Raw genomic sequence first — 20,257 nt, 5'->3', positions numbered from 1 at the left:
CTACCCGAGACTGCGAGCTCCACGATGGTGAATTCCGCTATCCGTGGTTGGAGCGTTGATCCCAGGCAAGGGATCGCAGGCTCCGATGGTAAGTCCATGGCCTTGCAGTGAGGCTCAAAGTCAGTCTCGAGCAAGGCCTCCACCTTCATGATGTTAGACCCCGGAGTGACCAGAGATACGATCTGGAAAACAATCTCATCTCCGGCAAGGTAAGAGATTTTTTACATTTCAGTATAAATGCTAAGATTGCTTCATAGAAACATTAAATCTGAATAACTGAAATGTCCAGTTGGAGTTGTTAAGTTGTTCAAGACTGGATGATGAAGAAATTTTCCAAAGGAGATGAGCAATAGTTTAAAGTCTGGTTTGGCCTTTGACAGCACATTTTCTGGCAGAGCCCCCTATGTCCAGTAGTAGTTATGAAGTTATCCCAGACTTGTTTCAGCTGAGAACTGGCTTGAAACGTACTGAAAGGTCAGAAACACTAGTTAAAAGTAATTGATATTAGAGGCAATTAATTATTTTTGTGTTTGTACAAAATCCCATTGCTTCATTAAGGATCAAACGATGAAAGTACTTGGATATTTTTTTCGGCCTTGAAAGCTGTGGAGAATACTTCTATTTGTCTGGGTTAATGTTGAACTGGAGGTCATTGAAATATCCTTCACTAAACAACGCTGCCTATGTGGAGTGCCATGGGTTACAAATTTGTAGTTGAATGATGCATTCTGCTCTTAATTTCTTTACATTTTTATGATCTTAATCTGATTATCTTTTCATTTCTTTCCTCATTTTATTTCAAACCTTAATGACTGAACATTTCACATACTAAGAAACCTAAACTGCTGAGTGGGCATTTATATTGATTTGCTTGGCTCTTGAAGGTACAACTCTCTTGTAAGGAATACTAAAATCCTGTGGGAAATCGCAATTCACAATTGTGTTGTGCCTTTGGGAGTAGTGCAGTTGCAGAATAGTTAAAGTTCGAACCACAAGCCTTGGTTTATATGATTGGAAAACTCTAGATAATGTTTAGAAAAATAATTTAGATATAAAAGTGTTCATATTAGGTATGTCAGAAGCCTGCTCTAAGCTAACGATATTTCAAAGACATTTCCTCAATTACGGCCTAGTAACGGCGAAAAAATTAATACTCAAATTTTGGAAACAGACAACAGTCCCCACAGTGAAGTTGTGGATTACAGATATGTCCGAGACACTACATTTGGAAAACATTAGGCTTGTCTTGGCGGAAAAGCCAGATCAATTTCTTAAGAGATGGATACTCTTTACCGAATTTTTACAACAACAGAATGGTTAAACACAAATTTAAGTTTAAATCAGATGCCAGGATGGGTGAGGGGGGGGGGGGGGGGGGGGGAGGTATATCTCCATCTTTTTGTTTCTTATTTCTTTTTCTTTTCTTCTGCACTGCTTTGGTAGCTTAGGGGTCTTTTTCCTGCTCTTTTCTATTTTATTTCTTTTTTCTTCATTCTTTTCCTTCTTCTTTCTTTGTTTTCCTTTTTTTTTTCCTTTATTCTTTAAAAAAAAATTTAGGTTATAAGGTTAAAAATGAAGCTGTACAATAATTGTATAATTGTTATGCCGATGATCTTATTCTTGTACAATTGCTTCTAATAAAAATAAATTTATAAAATAATAAATAAATAAAAATAATTTCACGATATTGAAATTTGGAGGTTAAAGATGACATAGAAATAACAGTCATATTGAAAATGTTATTTTCACCAGCTATTCCTGATGAGCAATGCAGCTCTGGGCCAGATTACACGCTGTGGCATCAATACCACGGCTTGTCACTGCAACCTGGCCCAATATTTCTAATTTACTGCTGTCAATCTCCTTAAAAAAGTAAACTTTACTCCACCTTTACAAACCACATTCCCTTTTCCAAACCCTTTTCCACTCAGGTTTGCAAAGGTGCTGCTGTCTCAAATTTTCTGCTCATCTTTTCCTCTCTGTAATTCTGAACCATACCAAGTACAAATTACACCTATTTTGATGATGCAATGGTTAAAGCATCCATCCTAATTCCTTTCAATAAATCTCAAACTTTAAGATGGTTGATCACACCATACTTCTCAGTTCAGTTGGGTGGAAGTGCCCGCAATTCCTTTGATTCTGATCAGGCCAGTGGAATGGATGTATTTGGCACATATGGATGGATTTAAGAGAGAGTTAGATAGAGCTCTAGGGGCTAGTGGAGTCAAGGGATATGGGGCGAAGGCAGGCACGGGTTATTGATAGGGGACGATCAGCCATGATCACAATGAATGGCGGTGCTGGCTCGAAAGGCCGAATGGCCTCCTCCTGCACCTATTTTCTATGTTTCTATGTTTCTATATTCTGGATAGCAGGCAACAGAAGCTTTTCACTGTACCGCAATACACGCTACAATACATTAAACTGAACAATGTCATTACAGTCGCCAGAGCTTCCTGACAACAGCCCACAGGGCTTGAGTTCAAACTAGGACCAGAGCAATATCAGTCCCTGTCCATACCTAAGACAGGAGTTTAGATCAAAGTCAAAGTCAATTTTATTTGTCACATGCACCCGAAGGTGCAGTGAAATGAATTTTCCAGCAGCGATACACTTAAAATGAACACACAATACACAGTAAGATTTAACATAAACATCCACCACAACATTCTTCACTGTGGTGGAAGGCACAAAGTTCAGTCAGTCCTCCTCATTTGTTCATCCGTGGTCGGGGGCTATGAACCCTCTGTAGTCGCCGCTACGGACAGCCCGATGTACAGGCCCTCTCATCGGGATGATCAAAACTCCGACGTCGGGTCGGACGGACGCTCCGCGGCTTGGAGGTCCTGACTTGGCTGCTCCCTACCGGAGACCGCGGCTTCAGGATGTTATAGGCCACAGGTCGGTGGTCGGAGCTCTTCGGGATCACAGACTCCGCGATGGAAAGTCCACGCCACATTCGCGGCTAGAAGCTCCGCAGACCATGGCTTCAGGATGTCGTAATCCGCGGGCCAGCGGTCGGAGGACTTCTCTGGTGATCCCCGGCAAGGGATCCCAGGCTCTGGATGGTAAGTCCAAGCCACGCCCGTGGCTAGAAGCTTTGCAGACCACAGCCCCATGATGTCAAAGTCACCAGGCCAGCGATCGGAGCACTCCGCTCTGGCGACCCCCGGCAAGGGTTCGCCGCTCCGCGATGGTAAAAAGTCCACGCTGCGCCCGCTGCTGAAGTTCTGGGGCCCGACTCTGGGAAAGGCCGCACCAATCCATGCTGTTAGGCCGCGAGGGAGGCGACATGGAAAAAGTTGCCTCTCCGCCAAGGAGGCAACCAAAAGCAGTTCCCCCCCACCCCCCCACCCCCCACCCCCTACACAAGACACGCCAAGAGACACCAAAACAAACATTTGGACATACCAAAAAAAAACACAAAATAAAGTCGAAATACCGAACACGCTGCTGGCAGGGCAGCCGACTCGCAGCGCCCCCACTGACTAATATCCTGGTCCATTTCCAGAACTAGGCAATGAAAATACACTGCTGAGGAGAGGTTTCTCACTGTATGACACTAGGTTAAAGTAAGGGAAAGTTGAAAGAGAACACCAGAGATATGGGGTCAAACAAAAAGCAGCAGAGGATGAAGGAGTGTGTAGGGTGGGTGAGTGAGTGAACAAGTGAGAGGCAATGACTGAAAGAAAGAGGGGGGATAGAGTGGAATAAGTGAAGGAGTGTTTGGGCATTTGAAGGAGTGAGTGATGGATTGAGGGGAAATGAGTGAAAGATTGAGGGTGTGTGAGTGAGGAATGTGGGAAGAATGAAGGAGTGGGAGGCAATGGCTGAGGGAATAAGGAAGTAGTGACTGAAGAAGTGAAGGGAATGAGGGGCCATGAGTGAGGAGGTGGGGAGGGGGGTAAAGGAATGGGGGAGGCAGTGAGTGAAGTAGTGAGGGGATAAATGAAATAATGGAGAGGCAGAGGTGAGGAAGTGGGAAGAGAACAACTGAAGGAGTGAAGAGTGAGGATGAGTGAGTAAAGGAGCCAAGGTGGAGTGACTGAAGGAATGGGGAGAGTGAATAGGGGAATGAAGGGCTGAGGAGGCAATTGTCTGAAGGGGTGAGTGGGGCATGAATGGTGTAAGTGAAGGATTGAGTGCAGAGTGAGGAAGGAACGTGGGGGAGGAATGGAGTGGGAAAGGCAATGAGCGAAAGAGTGGGTGGGGCAGTGTCCAAATGAGTGGGGGAGGGTAGTAGTGGAGAAAAGAGGTGGAGTCAGTGAAAGAATGAGGGGCCAATGTGAAGGAATGAGGGGGTAGTGAGTGGAAGAAATTATCCTTTTGTGACTATGCAAAGGTTAAAGTGTCCATCACCATTCTCTGATAAATGTCCAACTTTGAGACAGTTGAACCCACCAAACCTCTCAGTCTAGTTGGGTGGGTATGCATTAAACTTTATTCTGATCAATTTTGTTGACCCAATGCCCTTACAATCCCCAGAATGTTCCTAAAACCAGCCCAGGGCTTGAGGCCAAACCATGGACCTTGAGCCTGAGTTTTGATCCTGGTCAATTATCAAATTAGTCTAAAGTATACTGTACTAGTGAGTCACTGTGTAACACCAGGTTACTGTACAGGCAGGTTAAAAGAGAACACCTAAGAAATGGGGGAAGGGGTCAAGCAACAGCAGCAGAAAATGTAGGAGTGATGGGTTGAGTGAGTGAAGGAAATATGGGGAAGTGGGTGGGGAGGAGTATGTGTGAAGAAGCGTGTGTGTGAGGGAGGAGTGAATAAGGGATAAGTGAATGAAGGAGTGAGGGAGGAGTGAGGAAGTATTGAGAGAGGAGTGAGTGAATGATTGAGCGATAGTGAGTTAAGGAATGTGTGGAGAATGAGTGACTGAAGGAGAGAGGGGTATTGAATGGAATAAGTGATGGAGTGAAAGGTCAGTGTTAAATGAGTGAGGGAGATAGTATGAAGGAGGGAAGGTGAAGTGAGTGAGGGGAGTGTGAGGGAATCAGAATGTGTATGAAGGAGTGAGTGTTTGAAGGACTGAGTGAAGTGAGTGAGTAAGGATTGTGTGAAATGATTGTGTGAGTAGGGAGGAGGCTCTGAGTGAAGGAGTGAGGGGAGGCACTGACAAGGAGTGAGTGAGCTGCAATTGAGTGGAGTTCGCTTGTGTGTCAGACGACGTGTAGCCCGCTGTTGGCTTCTGTCGTCGTCCAACATGTTGACAGAATTGGTCGCCCGACGTGTCACAGAGTGCATCGTGTCGTCGTTTCTGTGGATCGCCACGAGGAGGCTTCTGTCATGATCCCTAGTGAGTGGAGTGAGAGGGAGAGTAACGGACTGTGGAGGGAGAGACTGAAGGAGTGAAGGGAAGTGACTGAAGGAGTGGGTAGGGCATGACTGAAGATATTAGGGGGAGACTATTGGACTGAGTTGAGGAAATGAGTGAAGGAATGAGGGGTGAGTGAGGGATGAGTGATTGAAGGAATGAGGGAGTGAGTGAAGCACTCACTCACTGCTCCCTCCTTCACGCCTTCTGACACTCATCCCTCACTCATTTACTGGAGTAAGTGAAAGAGTGAGAGGTGAGTATCTGAAGGTATGAGTGAAGGAGTGAGGGAGCAGCGAGTGCCAGCTTGAGGAATGCACTAAGCTCAGTATTTTCCCAGTGAAATATTGGTAATTCTGAAGCCAATTTTCTTTGATCCCACCACAAACATGATATGTTGCTGTCAATTCTGTTGTCCTTCTTGGCAACTGCTGAGGCTGATGTTGTCTATTGTTTCACTTGTGTCCCCATGATGAGCTTTTCTTCACATTTCCACTCTGATGTTTAGCTCTTTAATATTCTGTTGTTTCCAAACACTGCTGTCATCGTCCAACTCACACAAAGGTCAGTTTGCTTCCTGACCACTATTGGCTCTCCATTATGCAGTGTCTCAGCTTTAAAATTCCCAGCCTTGTTTACAAATCCTACTTTTTGTTAGATTAATCTCCTTCAGGCCTGCAGTTCTCTGCCCTCTTGAGTTGACATTGGCAGTCATCCTACCACCATTTTACATAACCATGTTCCAACGAATAGTAAACATGGGTTTTGAATGGTAGTCTGCAAGGTCATCATCTTTGAATATTCCATGTTTATTTTTTCCCAGCCGGTGCCAAAGTCTAATTTGACATTATGTACGAGGACTTGGCATCGAGTGCACCAGAAATAGAACCAGCAGGATTTTTGACAAATTATCCTATCTACCAGTCATAGGTATTTCTCTCCAGAAATCCTTGCATTTTCTTCAATATATTTGTACTTGCTGAGTAAATAATTAAAGGAACAGTTCGGAACAATAGTAAAAGCAAACAAGTAGTGGAAATATTCAGTAGGTCACGCAGTGTCTGTAGAGAGTGAAATAGACCTAATGTTTCAAATTGATGGCTATTTGTCAAGATTAGGGACAGTTGGAAACACACAAGTTTTCGGCTGCAGAGGAAAGAAAGTGATGGAAAGAACCTGGGGAAAGTGTGATGGAGAAGAAACTAAGAGTGACTGAATGATGGAAATAGCAGTGGTGTCAGCTGAGAGAGATGGTAAAGGCTTGTAAATTACAGATGATCTGTGCGGAGGAGATTAAAATAGCAGAGGAAAGAAAAAAATGCATGCTGGAACTGAGAGACACTGAACACTGCAGCTGGTGTAAATCCAAAGTAAAAGTGAATGCTAAAAATACTCACCAGCATCTGTGCAGTGAGAAAATTGAGTTAATGTTACAGGTTGAAGACCTTTTAAGTTACAGGATGTAGAACAGGAACAGGCCCTTTAACCCATGATGTCTGTGCTGAACATTATGCTAAGTTAAATTAATCAATTTTACCTGCAAATGACCCATAACCTCCATTCCCTGCAGATCTTTGTGCCTATCTAAAAGACTCCTGAATACCACTATTGTACCTGCTTCCAAACAATAGTCCAATTCATAAGAGCCAAAAATGTCAAAAGTTTTCTTTGTAATAATTTCTCAAAACCATGTAGTCATTTAAATAGATTTGGATGTCATGCTGAATAATAGTGACTTACCATCTTAATGTAAAGAGTATTTGTTTCACTCATTTTCTTCTCATGCCATTAACCTCCCGAGTAATACATTTATTTTGCTTGTGGATTATAGATGAGCAGATTTAATACAGTAAACATAGGGAGTATCTAGTGCTACTCAGGAGGGATTAAACTAAATTGGCAGGTGAATGCGATCCAATGCAGGAGTGAGGCAGGTGAGAGGCTGGACATTGGTAAGGAATACGATGCAAGCAAGTTCCATAGACAGGATACGAGTATGACAGGGAGCGGGGAAGGGCTGTTGGATTAAACTGCATTTACTTTAATGCCAGGGGCCTGACACGTATGCTGGGTGAACTTGGTGTGGATAGGTTCATGCGACTGGGATGTTGCAACCATTAGGGAAACCTGGCTAAGGGAGGGATATGACTGGCAGATTAATGTTCCCGGGTACTGGTACTACAGGTGTGATAGACGTGGAGGTAAAAACGGAGGGGAGTGGCTTTATTGATGAAGGTGAATATTACAGCAGTAGTCTGAGATGACATTACTGATGGATCATCCAGTGAAGATATGTGTGGAGCAGAGAAAGGGGATGATCACCTTGTTGGAAGTGTACTATAGGCCTGCAAATAGTCAAAGGGAATTAGAAAACAAATAACTGCTGGGAGATTTTAGACAGCTGCTAGATTAATAGGGTTGTCATTGATTAAGGGAAAGAAGGTAACTAAAGAGAAGATAGGGCCCTCGGAAACCAAAGCAGTAATTTATGTGTGGAGCTGCAGGAGATGGTCAAGGTCCTCAAAGAGTATTTCTCCTGTGTTTCTATCATGGCGAAAGACATGAAGGCCAGGGTACTTGGGACACTTAATAGAGATGGCTTGATGACCGTTATGATTGAGGAGGTGCTGGACATCCTAAGGAGAATGAGGAAAGATAAATGTGCCTGATCATACGTATCAGAGGAAACTGTGGGAAGCTAGAGAAAAAATTGCAGGAGCCCTATCTGAGAAATATGAATTATTGTTAGACACGGGTGAGGTGCCAGATTACTACAGGAGTGGATTCTGAGGGATAAAATATATATGCATTTGGATAGACAGGCTGATTAGGGAAAGAGGGTATGGTTTTGTGTGTGTTGAATATATTTTACGAATTTAATTGAATTTCTTGAAGAAATTACCAAGAACATTGACGAGGGCAAGGCCATAGACATTGTCTAATGGACTTCAGCAAGGTTTTTGTTAAGGTTCTGCATAGCAGGTTGTTCTAGAGAATTAAACCTCATTGGATCCAGGGGGAACTGACTTACTAAATACAGAAGAAGGGTCTTGACCCGAAACATCACCCATTCTTTCTCTCCTGAGAAGCTGCCTGTCCTGCTGAGTTACTCCAGCTTTTTGTGTCTAACTAGATACAGAATTGGCTTCATGCAGAGGCTGGTGGTGGCAGGTTATTTCGCAGACTGAAGGCCTGTAACTAATGTTGTGCCTTAGGCATTGGTGTTGGGCCATTTTTGCTTCTTTCCTCCCCCTGCCCTCCCATTTCTTCCCTGTGATGCACTGGGTGTGCTTCCAGTTTTTCAACCATCCTTTTCCCTGTTTCCTTCCCTCCATTCCCCTCCACATATCCCTTTCTCTGGCCACATTTCACTCATCTTCTCTTTTCTTTCACCCTTTTGTCTCCTTTTCCTCAGCAGCCTTTGGCTACCCATCTGCCAAACAAAACCTCCCTCACCTGAAACCACCAATCACTTGCCAGGCCTTATCCTGCCCCCACCTTTTTACATCTGTGTCCCCCCTACTATAATCAGTCTGAAGAAGGGTCTCAACCCAAAACATCACCAATCCATGTCCTTCAGACATGATGCCTGACCCACTGAGTTACTCCAGCACACTTTTTTTTGCACACCATGATCTGCAGTTCCTTGTTTCTCCATAGCTGTTCAAGATTTATCGCAATGATTTAGATGAGAATGCACAAGGCATGATTTGTAAGTTTGCAGATTACATTAAAGTAGGTGGTATCATAGACTGTGAAGATGGGCATCAAGAACCACATCAGGATCTTGATCAGCTGGACAGGTGGGTTGAGGAATGCTGATGGAATTTAATCTAAATGGTGTGAGGTGCTGCATTTGGGAAGTCAAATCAGGGCAGGGCCTTCCCAGTGTTGTGGGGCAGAGGGATACATTGACACATTGTTCCCTGAAAGTGGTGTTACAGGTAGATAGGTAAAGAAGTATTTTGGTACATTGTGTGTAGGAAAGAACTGCAGATGCTGGTTTAAATCAAAGGTAGACACAAAATGCTGGAGTAACTCAGCGGGACAGGCAGCATCTCTGGAGAGAAGGAATGGGTGACGTTTCGGATCGTTTCGGGTCAGAAGAAGAGTCTCGACCCAAAACATCACCCATTCCCTCTCTCCAGAGATGCTGCCTGTCCCGCTGAGTTACTCCAGCATTTTGTGTCTACCTTCTTACGGTACATTGTCCTTCATCAGTCTGGGTATTGAGCATAGAAGCTGGGATGTTATGCTTCAGTTGTATAGAAACATAGAAACATAGAAAATAGGTGCAGGAGTAAGCTATTCGGCCCTTTGAGCCTGCACCGCCATTCAATATGATCATGGCTGATCATCCAACTCAGTATCCCGTACCTGCCTTCTCTCCATACCCCCCGATCCCTCTAGCCACAAGGGCCACATCTAACTCCCTCTTAAATATAGCCAATGAACTGGCCTCAACTACCTTCTGTGGCAGAGAATTCCAGAGATTCACCACTCTCTGCGTGAAAAATGTTTTTCTCATCTCGGTTCTAAAGGATTTCCCCTCTATCCTTAAGCTGTGACCCCTTGTCCTGGACTTCCCCAACATCGGGAACAATCTTCCTGCATCTAGCCTGTCCAATCCCTTAAGAATTTTGTAAGTTTCTATAAGATCCCCCCTCAATCTCCTAAATTCTAGCGAGTACAATCCGAGTCTATCCAGTCTTTCTTCATAAGAAAGTCCTGACATCTCAGGAATCAGTCTGGTGAACCTTCTCTGCACTCCCTCTATGGCAATAATGTCCTTCCTCAGATTTGGAGACCAAAACTGTACGCAATACTCCAGGTGTGGTCTCACCAAGACCCTGTACAACTGCAGCAGAACCTCCCTGCTCCTATACTCAAATCCTTTTGCTATGAATGCCAACATACCATTCGCTTTCTTTACTGCCTGCTGCACCCGCATGCCTACTTTCAATGACTGGTGTACCATGACACCCAGGTCATGGTATAATGTGTTGGTAAGGCTGCATTTGGAGTATTATATTCAGTTTTGGTCACCCTGCTACAGGAAGAATGACCAAAGAATGGAAAGATGGAAAGAATGCCAAGAAGATTTACGAGGATGTTACTTGTGCTAAACGGCCTGATCTATAGGGAGAGGTTGAGCAGGGCCGGACCTTATTCATTCGAGCAGTGGAGTCTGAAGGGTGGTCTTACAGAGGTGTATACAATCATGAGGATTCATAGGGTGAGTGCATGGAGTATTTTGCCCAGAGTATGGGAATCAAAAACCAGAAGACATAGGCATAACATGAGAAGGGGGAAGAAACCTAAGGGGCATATGGAATAAATTGCTGGAGGTGGAAGTTGAGGTAGGCTATATATAACAGCGTTTTAATGACACTTGGACAGATATGTGGACAGGAAGGTTTAGAGGGATAAGGGGCTCATGCAGGGAAATGCGAATAGCTTGAAGGATCATCTTGGACGACATAGATGAGCTGGGCTGAAGGGCCTGTTTCCGTGCTGCATTACTCTAAATTCACAAACACCAGTCTCCTGGAATATGAACTAAACAAGAAGAGTACCAAAAAGCAGTTATCCTCAACTACTCAATTATGCATTCAGATTACTTTAGATCGGGGTCGGCAACCTACGGCCGCCGGGCTGAATGCGGCCTGCAACCCAAAATCATCCGGCCCGCAGGCGTTTTTTTTCCCCGTATTTACCCGGCCCTGCCGACTTCCATCATCTCCGGTACCTCCCGAGGCCATGGCGCCCAGGCACGGTGGCGCAAGGACCGAAGGACGCAAGGAGGCCTGCGCTTGCGGCCGCAATTGTGGAGCGACACCGGGTGCCGAGCTCTGGCTGTACCGCATCCTGCGCAAAGCCGCCAGCATGGCCGTGCACCTTCTGTGTCTGGGCTTCACTGTCGGGATTAAAGATCCGTTCTATGGTATGGTCGGGATCGGGGTTGTCAATAGGGCGGGGACGAGTGAGTATGAGTGGCATCCTCGAAGGGGCGGGATCCATGTGTACACGTGATAGATGTGGCTCACAGACATGCGTCCTGGCCCCTATGCCAAACAAGGTTGCCGACCCCTGCTTTAGATAAAACTATTTTGTGGGAGATATTTCCCCTTAATGTCGTCATACTCATTCAGAAACTGTCTTCCAGTGCTAGCAGTAAATATCCCATAATGGACTCAGACCAAATTTTAGTTTTGAATCCACTGGTGTAATATGTGTTAGTAGTACTGACCAAAGACAAACATCCAACCATCTTCCTAGCATTTTATAACTTTAAAACCCTATTCTTTCATTTCCATTTTAATAGCCAAAGGCTGTTTCAATCTCATGGGTTGTTTATTTTCAGTAAGGACATTCAGAAAAGTGTAGAGGACTGTAATGCAAGATAAAAAATAATATTTCTACAATAACAAATGTTTCACCAAAAAATTGGTTTATTGTTTAATTTTTCATCTGTTAACTGTTCCAATGATCCACATGGGAGATTGACATGAGTTTTCAATACAGATGTGTTTCCAATAGTCACAGAGCCTTATCTTCACTGTTGATAGATGATAACCTATGCATAGAGAATTATAATTCCAGTCATTTAATGCATCATGTAACAGAGCACATTTTTATCTTCACCATCAAATGCTTTGAAAATTGATCATATCTAGAATGCCTTTATGCTCCACAGCTAATGTTTCTTCCAAATGGAAAGAAGACCTTGGGCATTGTCAATCTGTACTCAAAATACCTATCCCAGGCATATAAAGTTCCCCCAGGAAAATGTTCTTCCACATTTATTTTTCCATCCATGGTCTTCTTATACATTGTTTTTTAATGAATTGCATGGTACATTATAAAGTTTAGTGAATCCATGTATGACTTTTCTTCAGACCTTAAGTGAAGTAATGAAGCCATTTGGATAAGATGAAATTGCCAAATTCTCTGTATTATTCCACTCAAAATCTAAATTAATTTACCTTGTCTCCTGCCCCGTGGTTTCACTTGGTGTTTGAAGACGTGACAAGCTTACGGTTACAATGATTTCTTCAGCTCCTGTGCTGAAGAAAAAACATTGTTAATTCACTGGCGTACTGATGTTTATTAATTAATCCATTATTTTTTAATTTGTGCAATGGATATTTGGAAAGTGGGCAAAGGGGATGGGTTCCTTTTACCCCAGTGTACATTACAGGATTATTATAAAGTATTTGATATTTATTTTAATGTTGCTGGTTGTATACAATTATTTTAACAGAATTTTGTTAACTTATGAATATTCTAATTTAAGAGGACTAAATGTCAAGCCAATATGCATCTATCATCAAATTTACCGCTTAATTAAAAATTTCTGTACTGAGCTGTCGTCATCAGGATGCATTGTGTTATAATGAATGCAAAAGGAATGGAAGGCTTATTAATCAGAGAGAGGGAGAGAGAGAGAGAGAGCTCTTGATCAGTTTAAACTAACATTAGGATTGGCAGACAGTTAATGATGAAATATAAATTGGATATTTTATGTATTCACTTTAAAGTTCTCCCAGGATAATAGGTCTTCATCAAATATTTAAGCAATAAAATAAAGAGTTATTTTGTGTCAGCTAGCCATATTTATTGCTTCCACAAGGATTGTTTTTTAAAGACATAATTTTATTGGAGGACATTAGAGGCCAAGGCAATGAATACAATGAATTGTTATTTTGCCCATCAGAAATATGGACTAAATTGCAGAATTCTTTCTTTAGCAACAATAGTGCAAGAATTGGAGATAGTTTGGGATTAGCTGTCGTGAAACTGGTCCTACTTGGAGGATGCTGACCTCTTAGCTATTTGCTGCTGACATTTCATAGCTTCTATTAAATAGGTAGCGCAAACATTCTGAAGTGCATTTGTTCTGACGTGTATTTTATTTATGAAGTATATCTCACTGTAGAAAGTGACATTTACAGTGTGTATTTTATGTTTTTTTTATTCTCTCAGTTATGCTCTAATGTCAGAAAAAATCTCTGTATTTGTTGGAAACTATTCTTGCAAAGTCACTTTCCAAATCTGACAGTGTCACTGAAATAACTGGTGTTCAGTGGGTAAATACTTAACCCTTACTATTGCAATTGAGGACTATTATTTAAAAAATGAACTGTTTAGTTTGATGATACTAAACAGTTCCTAATTTGAAAATAAATGCTCAATGGCAATAGTAATTGAGGATAATTAAAAAAAAAATTGGAACTGTTTAGTATCTCTAAAGAGTTTGTAATTTTTAAAAATAATCCTCAATGTGCAAAAGTAAGGGTAATATTAACTGTTTAATTTTGAAATTCTAATTAATATAAACTATAAATCAGAATCAAATGCTGCACAAAGGGATTATTTGCTTTTGTGCTGACCTAGCTCAGTCACTTTTAGTATTTATATTCTAAATGTAAAAATCATTTTATTTATAACATTCATGTTGAGTAATAAGCGTGAAAATGCCAAGAGAGAATATATTGTAGAACGACACAGACACTGGAGTAGTTAAAGTGCTACATATTAAATATGGATGTAGGTCTCCAAAGAATTTCCTAGCTTCAGACAGGCAAATGATTAGAGTTTCATTTTCTATTTATGAACAAGAGCTTCCCACCAAAATCACTGGCCCTGCAAGTGGCCTCTTACATTCAAGTTCTCAATTTTGTAGACTAATAGCAGATAGGAAAAAAAAGGCAAAGCAAAGATAAAACATAAGACATTGGAGCTGAAATAATGGGATGTCTTCTGAAACTCTCCCAGTTGTTCAGGGGCAGCCTTGAGAAAATTACTTAAACTTAAATATGGAATTCAGGGTTGAGCATTGCAAAGAGGTCTAAAATGGATCTGTTGTGTAGAATCTAATTTCCACTGAAATCTCTTCTAGTGCAGTCAGGTTAAATGTGTTTGCTGGTGTGTTGCAACTACAAGGTTTATAATGTTCTCTCAGTTTTATAACCTATTCTGAATGGAATGGCCGTGGAGAAACCAATGGCTCTTAGTTTCTTGCCTATGTATTTCTTTGTATTTCAATAATGATAGTTTTTTTTAAATCTATGCTTCCTTTTAAAGTGTGACCTTGAAACGATAAAATACTTGCCATGTGACAAATATGCCAAATAACAAGACCATTAAGGTGCAGGTAGACGAGAGCCTCACTAAAAGGGAAAAGTTTGGTCTGCTTTATTTAAGATGTCATGGAATTGTTCACATACAGTAGGGCTGGTGACTGGGCACCATGCTGAAGCAGGTCTGTTGGAGGGCAAGAATGTAAGTTCATTAAATATTTTAAACCTATTTGACAACAATGCAAGTGCCTCTGTGAGCTGCGAGTGTGGTTTATTGTAGGTTGCCTGTGAACTATAGCATCATTTTGATTTTGTTTTGAACTGCATCAGCACATGGTGGAAAGTACCCCACCTTTGAAAAGTCAGTCTGAACTTGAGCATGACATTTTTGAATTAGGTGTTATTATGTGCAATCTAAGTTTTCTAAAGTGTGGTCAGTAAAAGGGGATGCTTTCAGTGAATAAGTGATAGATTGTAATTCAGGGCACTCTTCTCAAAATGGACTTGTGTATCTTCAGGTTGAACTGTGCAAATCCTTTACGTTGTCACAGAATCAATTTGCAAGATATAATCATCTTTTGGGAAGCTCCCATGCAGTAGTTTGATGCATGGTACAGTGGAAATAAACACACTTAAGATATGATAAATAATATCCTCCAACATTGTAAATATGTTAAAATTATAAACAGTCTGCCATTAGCCATGATTGAAAGACAGTAAATACTGTTAAGGGAATATTTCTTCAAGAAGCCTCAGATTACTGTTTGGCACTCAGGACCCCTTGTATTGAACAAGCCATAAAATGTGAATATTTCAAGAAAACTGTGAAAGCAGTGTATTAAATTTTAAGATGTTGCATGAACATACCATTGATTTACTAAGGATTACTGAGTTAACGTTTGGCTTTCACTTTTTCTTGTGTTACAGGTGACCATTCTCATTTTTCTTGCTCTTGCATTTCTTGCCTGTATCGTATTTCTTGTGGTATACAAAGCCTTCACCTACGATCACAGTTGCCCAGATGGATTTGTGTACAAGGTAGGGGTTCAATTTGTGGTAAATCAATCTTGTTCTCAGATTAATAAGTGGTAGAATTTGTAGTCACCAGCAGAGCAATGGCTGCAACATGTCAGAATTTCATTATGATTTGCATTATTTGCAGCATAAGAAAGGCACAAAATGATTTAAAAAAAGAAGAAATATATCTTGCATTATGAAATTGACTGTCAGAGAAGGAACATGTGGGGAGAATTCTAGGCATGCATGTTTTACTTTCATTGGAAGAAAGATAATATGTGCATGTTTGTCAGCATAAAATAGATTCAGATCTAATCCTGGGTATAATATAAGAAATAGGAGTGGGGCAAGTTTGTACTGTTATTCATTGTGTGACTAATCTTCTACCTTAGCACTCCATTTGCCTCCAATATCCTTTGATTCCCTTAATATCCCAAAATGAATTAATGATACATTGGAGATTAAAGCCTTATCTATTCAATCCCCCCTCTTAACCCTGGAACCTGTCTTCTCTGAATTTGAATGGCAAGTTTATCCCTTCATGGGTATTCAAATCCTTGTGTAATAATGGCTGACATACAATTTGTTTTTCTAATTGCTTGTCTTTCTGTTTCATGTGCAACAAAGGCGGATGATCTCACGTGTTTTGCTGCATCTGATCCCATCTGCAAGTTTTCGCTCATTCACTCTATAACCCCTTGCAACATCTTTTCAATCTTCTTCCTACTCACACGCTCACCTAATTTAGTAGCATCTGCAAACTTGGAAATATAATATTTGTTCCCCGAGGCACGTCATTAGTATAGATAGTGAATAGGTGAGACCCAATCATTAATACACAAGACATAGGAGTAGAATTAGGCCATTTGGCCCTTCACGTCTGCTCTGCCATTTGATCATGGCTGATCTATTTTTCTATCTTTACCCCATTCTTTTGCATTTTCCCTGTAATCATTGACATCCTTACTAATCAAGAACCTATCAATCTCCACTTAAAAATCCCCAATAACTTGGCCTCCACCACGGTCTGTGGCAATGAATTCTATGGATTCACCACACTCTGGCTAAATAAATTCTTCCTCATCTCCATTTTTAAGATATCTCTTTTTATTCTGAGGCTGTGTCCTTTGGTCCTAAATGCTCCCACTACTGGACATATCCTTCCACAACCACTTTATCTAGGCTATTTATTATTCATGTGGTTTCAATAAGATCCCCCCCGTAGCCTTTCCATACTCCAGTGAGTACAGGCCCAGAGCCTTCAAACACTTCTCATATGTTAACCCCATCATCTCGGGGATCATTCTCAGGGATCAAACCTCCTCTGGACCCTCTCCAATGGAGCACATCCGTCCTCACATATGGAGCCCAAAATTGCACGTAATATTACAAATTTGGTCCGACCAGTGCGTTAAAATGCCTCAGTATTACATCCTTGCATTTATGTTCATGTCCTCTTGAAATGAATGCTAACATTGCTTTTGCCTTCCTCACTACCAACTCGAACTACAAATTATTATTTTAGGAATCCTAAACCAGCACTTTTAAGTCCCTTTGGACCTCCGATTTCTGAATTTTCTCCCCATTTAGATAAAGGTCTATGCCTTTACTCCTTCTACCTAGGTGCATGACCGATCACTTTACTACGCTGTATTCCATCTGCCACTTCTTTGCCCAATGTCCCAAACTGTCCATCTGTAATCATCGTATCATCTGCAAACTTGGTCACAAATCTCTCAATTCCATCATCTAGATCATTAACATAAGAAAAGTAGCGGACTCAACACCAACTCCTGCGGAACACAACGAGTCACCAGCATCCAACCAGATAAGGCTTTCTTTATTCCCACTCTTTGCTTCTGCCATTTAGTCAATCTTCTATCCAGGCTAATCCCTTGCTTCCAATACCATGGGCTCTTATCTTGTTTAACAGCCTCATGTGCAGCATCTTATCACAGGCCTCTTGAAAGTCCAAGTAAACAACATTCATTGACTCATTGTCTATGCTGTTTGTTACTTCCTCAAATAATTCCAACAGATTTGTCAGGCAAGATAAAACTATGCCGACTTTGGCCTATTTTATCATTGCTTCTAAGTACCCCGACACCTCATCCTTAATAATGGACTCTAAAATGTTACCAAACACGGAAGTCAGACTAACCGACCTATAATTTTCTTTCATTTGCCTTACTCCCTTCTGAAACAATGGAGTTACAGTTGCGATTTTCCAATCCTCTGGAACTCTAGTGATTCTTGAAAGATCACTAATGCCTTCACAGGTATCCCTGTGATGCGCTACTACTGACGACTGGTGAAGGGTTTGGTTATTCCCACTCTGCCTTATGTCCAATAACCAATTCTCAATCCATATAAGTACCCCCAAACGTTAGATTAATGCTTGGTGATAACCTTTCTTATCTTTTCCTCCTTTTTTAAATTGAGTGGTCATATTTGCTACCCTTCACTGCCATGATCGATTCCAGAATCAATTGAATTTTGACCTGTCAGGAGCTGGAGAGTTGGTTGAGAGCAGTGGACCGGTTGGGGCTTCCCGGCAAGTTCAAGGCATGGATTTACGAGCATGGTATCCTGCCAAAGATACTCTGGCCACTGCTTGTCTACGAAGTCCCAATATCCATCGTAGAGAGATTGGAGAGGAAAGTCAGCAGCTTTCTCAGGAGATGGCTGGGACTGCCCAGGAGCCTTAGCAGCATCGGCCTTTACGGAAATAACACCAAGCTCCAGCTGCCCCTGAAGTCTCTGGAGGAGGAGTTTAAGGTGACTCAGGTCAGAGAGGTGATGCTGTACAGGGACTCCAGCGACCCCAAGGTGGCCCAAGCAGGGGTGGAGGTGAAAACCGGGAGGAAGTGGAGAGTCGGCGAAGCCGTGCTGCAAGCAGAGTCCCGGATACGCCACAGAGTCCTGGTGGGAGCAGTGACTCGGGGAAGAGCAGGCCTGGGAATCTTCCCATCTCCCCAGTTTGACAAGGCCAAGGGGAAAGAGAGGCGCAGGGTGGTCCAGGAGGAAGTGAGGGCAGTGGTGGAGGAGGAGAGGTGTACCAGAGCAGTTGGATTGAGGCAGCAGGGAGCCTGGACAAGGTGGGAGCAGGCCATGGACCGAAAGGTCACATGGACTGAGCTCTGGCAGGCTGAACCACAGCGCATCAAGTTCCTGGTCCAGGCAGTGTATGATGTCCTGCCCAGCCCATCGAACCTCTTCATCTGGGGCAAAGCGGAATTTCCAGTTTGCCCGCAATGCTCAGGCAAGGGGACGTTGGAGCACATCCTGAGCTGTTGCCCAAAGGCTCTTGGGCAGGGCCGGTACACATGGCGTCACGACCAGGTTCTCAAACCCATTGCAGAAGCCATCAGCATGGGAATCAGCAGCTGCAGACGAGAACGCCCCACCACCCAGATGATCACCTTTGTGAAGGCCGGAGTGCAGCTGCCAAGAACCACAGCAGCCAGGAATCTGTCAGGAATCCTGGCGACTGCGCAGGACTGGCAGCTTTCCGTAGACCTGGTGAAACAGCTGAAGTTCCCACAGCACATTGCCACGACCACCCTGAGGCCAGATATCCTCCTGGTCTCTGAAGCGACCTAAAACATCGTCTTGTTGGAACTGACAGTGCCGTGGGAGGACCGTCTGGAGGAGGCCCACGAGAGGAAGATGGCCAAATATGAAGAGTTGGTCATAGACTGCCGCAAGCAGGGCTGGAAGGCAAGGTGTATACCCATCGAGGTTGGCTGCAGAGGTTTTGCAGGGCAATCGCTCTACAAAGCCTTGAGTGCACTGGGCATCAACGGAGTGGCGAGGAGAAGGACCATCAAGAACACCACAGAGGCAGTGGAGAAGGCCTCGAGATGGCTCTGGATCAGGAGAGGAGGTCCATGGGGAGGAGTGAATGCCACCTGAACACAAGTCGTGGTCTGATCAACCACGGTTGGGTCGCCTGGGTGAGGGTGTCTGATGTTGAAAGACCCGAAACATCCAATGACCCCAGGTTAAATCACTGATGATGTGTTCAGGAGCATCTATCGATGTATTTGTATCAAATGCAATCTGATAAGCAGAGGATGCACAGCCACCTTGTTCTAAACCCAGATCCTTACAATTTATTGCTTTCAAGCTCACCAATTTCTAGCATGAGCGTTTTACATATTTATTCCATAAATTCCTTATTCATGCTTATTTCTTCAATATTTCAGGCAGTTATTTGTGTCTTTTTTAATGATAACATGCACAGTTGTTTAATTCCTCTGACTATAAAGTCTCGCATCCTTATCTGTAAAGGGCTCACATTTACCCTTACTGAACCTTTTAATTTTAAATATCTACAGAAGTACATATAGTTAAAAAAAAAAATGTTTTAATGATTCAGGTCAGTCCTCTCTCAATCCTTTACTTTTTAATACATTTCTTGGTCCTTATTTTGCTGAGTTCTAAAGTGTTTATAATCTCCAGGCCCATTGGTATTTTTGCAACCTTATAAAAGCATCTTTCAGTGAATTTATGCCATTTTCATTTCGTTTGTCAGCCACAGATAAATTATTTTTCCTTTTGAGTTGCATTTTTAAGGTAATGCATTTGCAAAGCAATGTTAAGGGCCTGTCCCACTTTCCCGAGTTATTCACGAATTCTCCTGTGTCATTTACGAATTCTCCTGAGTTTTCAAACTTGCAGAATGTCCGTAGGAGGCCGTAGGAGTCCATGGATATATCGTAGCGGCTCGTTATGCCAGTCGTAGGTACTTGGGGCATCAGGTAAGTCAGGACGTCTTTTCAGCATGATGAAAAATGTCCACGAGTAAAAAAAATAGCCCCAAGTACCT

The 20,257-nt window shown here is 42.5% G+C and overlaps 1 protein-coding gene across 2 annotated transcripts in view; it reads left to right on the top strand.

Annotated features, from left to right (window-relative positions):
* The window catches only part of nsg2 (neuronal vesicle trafficking associated 2), an 82,230-nt gene that overhangs the window by 44,626 nt on the left and 17,347 nt on the right, over positions 1 to 20,257 (top strand). For both annotated transcript variants that reach the window (XM_033029628.1, XM_033029627.1), the window contains exon 4: positions 15,337 to 15,447. In XM_033029628.1, the coding sequence (XP_032885519.1) occupies positions 15,337 to 15,447 (111 nt within the window). The remainder of the gene's footprint in view (positions 1 to 15,336; positions 15,448 to 20,257) is intronic.

The sequence above is a fragment of the Amblyraja radiata genome, chromosome 11 (genome assembly GCF_010909765.2).
Source record: "Amblyraja radiata isolate CabotCenter1 chromosome 11, sAmbRad1.1.pri, whole genome shotgun sequence".
NCBI classification, from domain to species: Eukaryota; Metazoa; Chordata; class Chondrichthyes; order Rajiformes; family Rajidae; genus Amblyraja; species Amblyraja radiata.
This window is presented reverse-complemented; position numbering and strand designations above follow the sequence as displayed.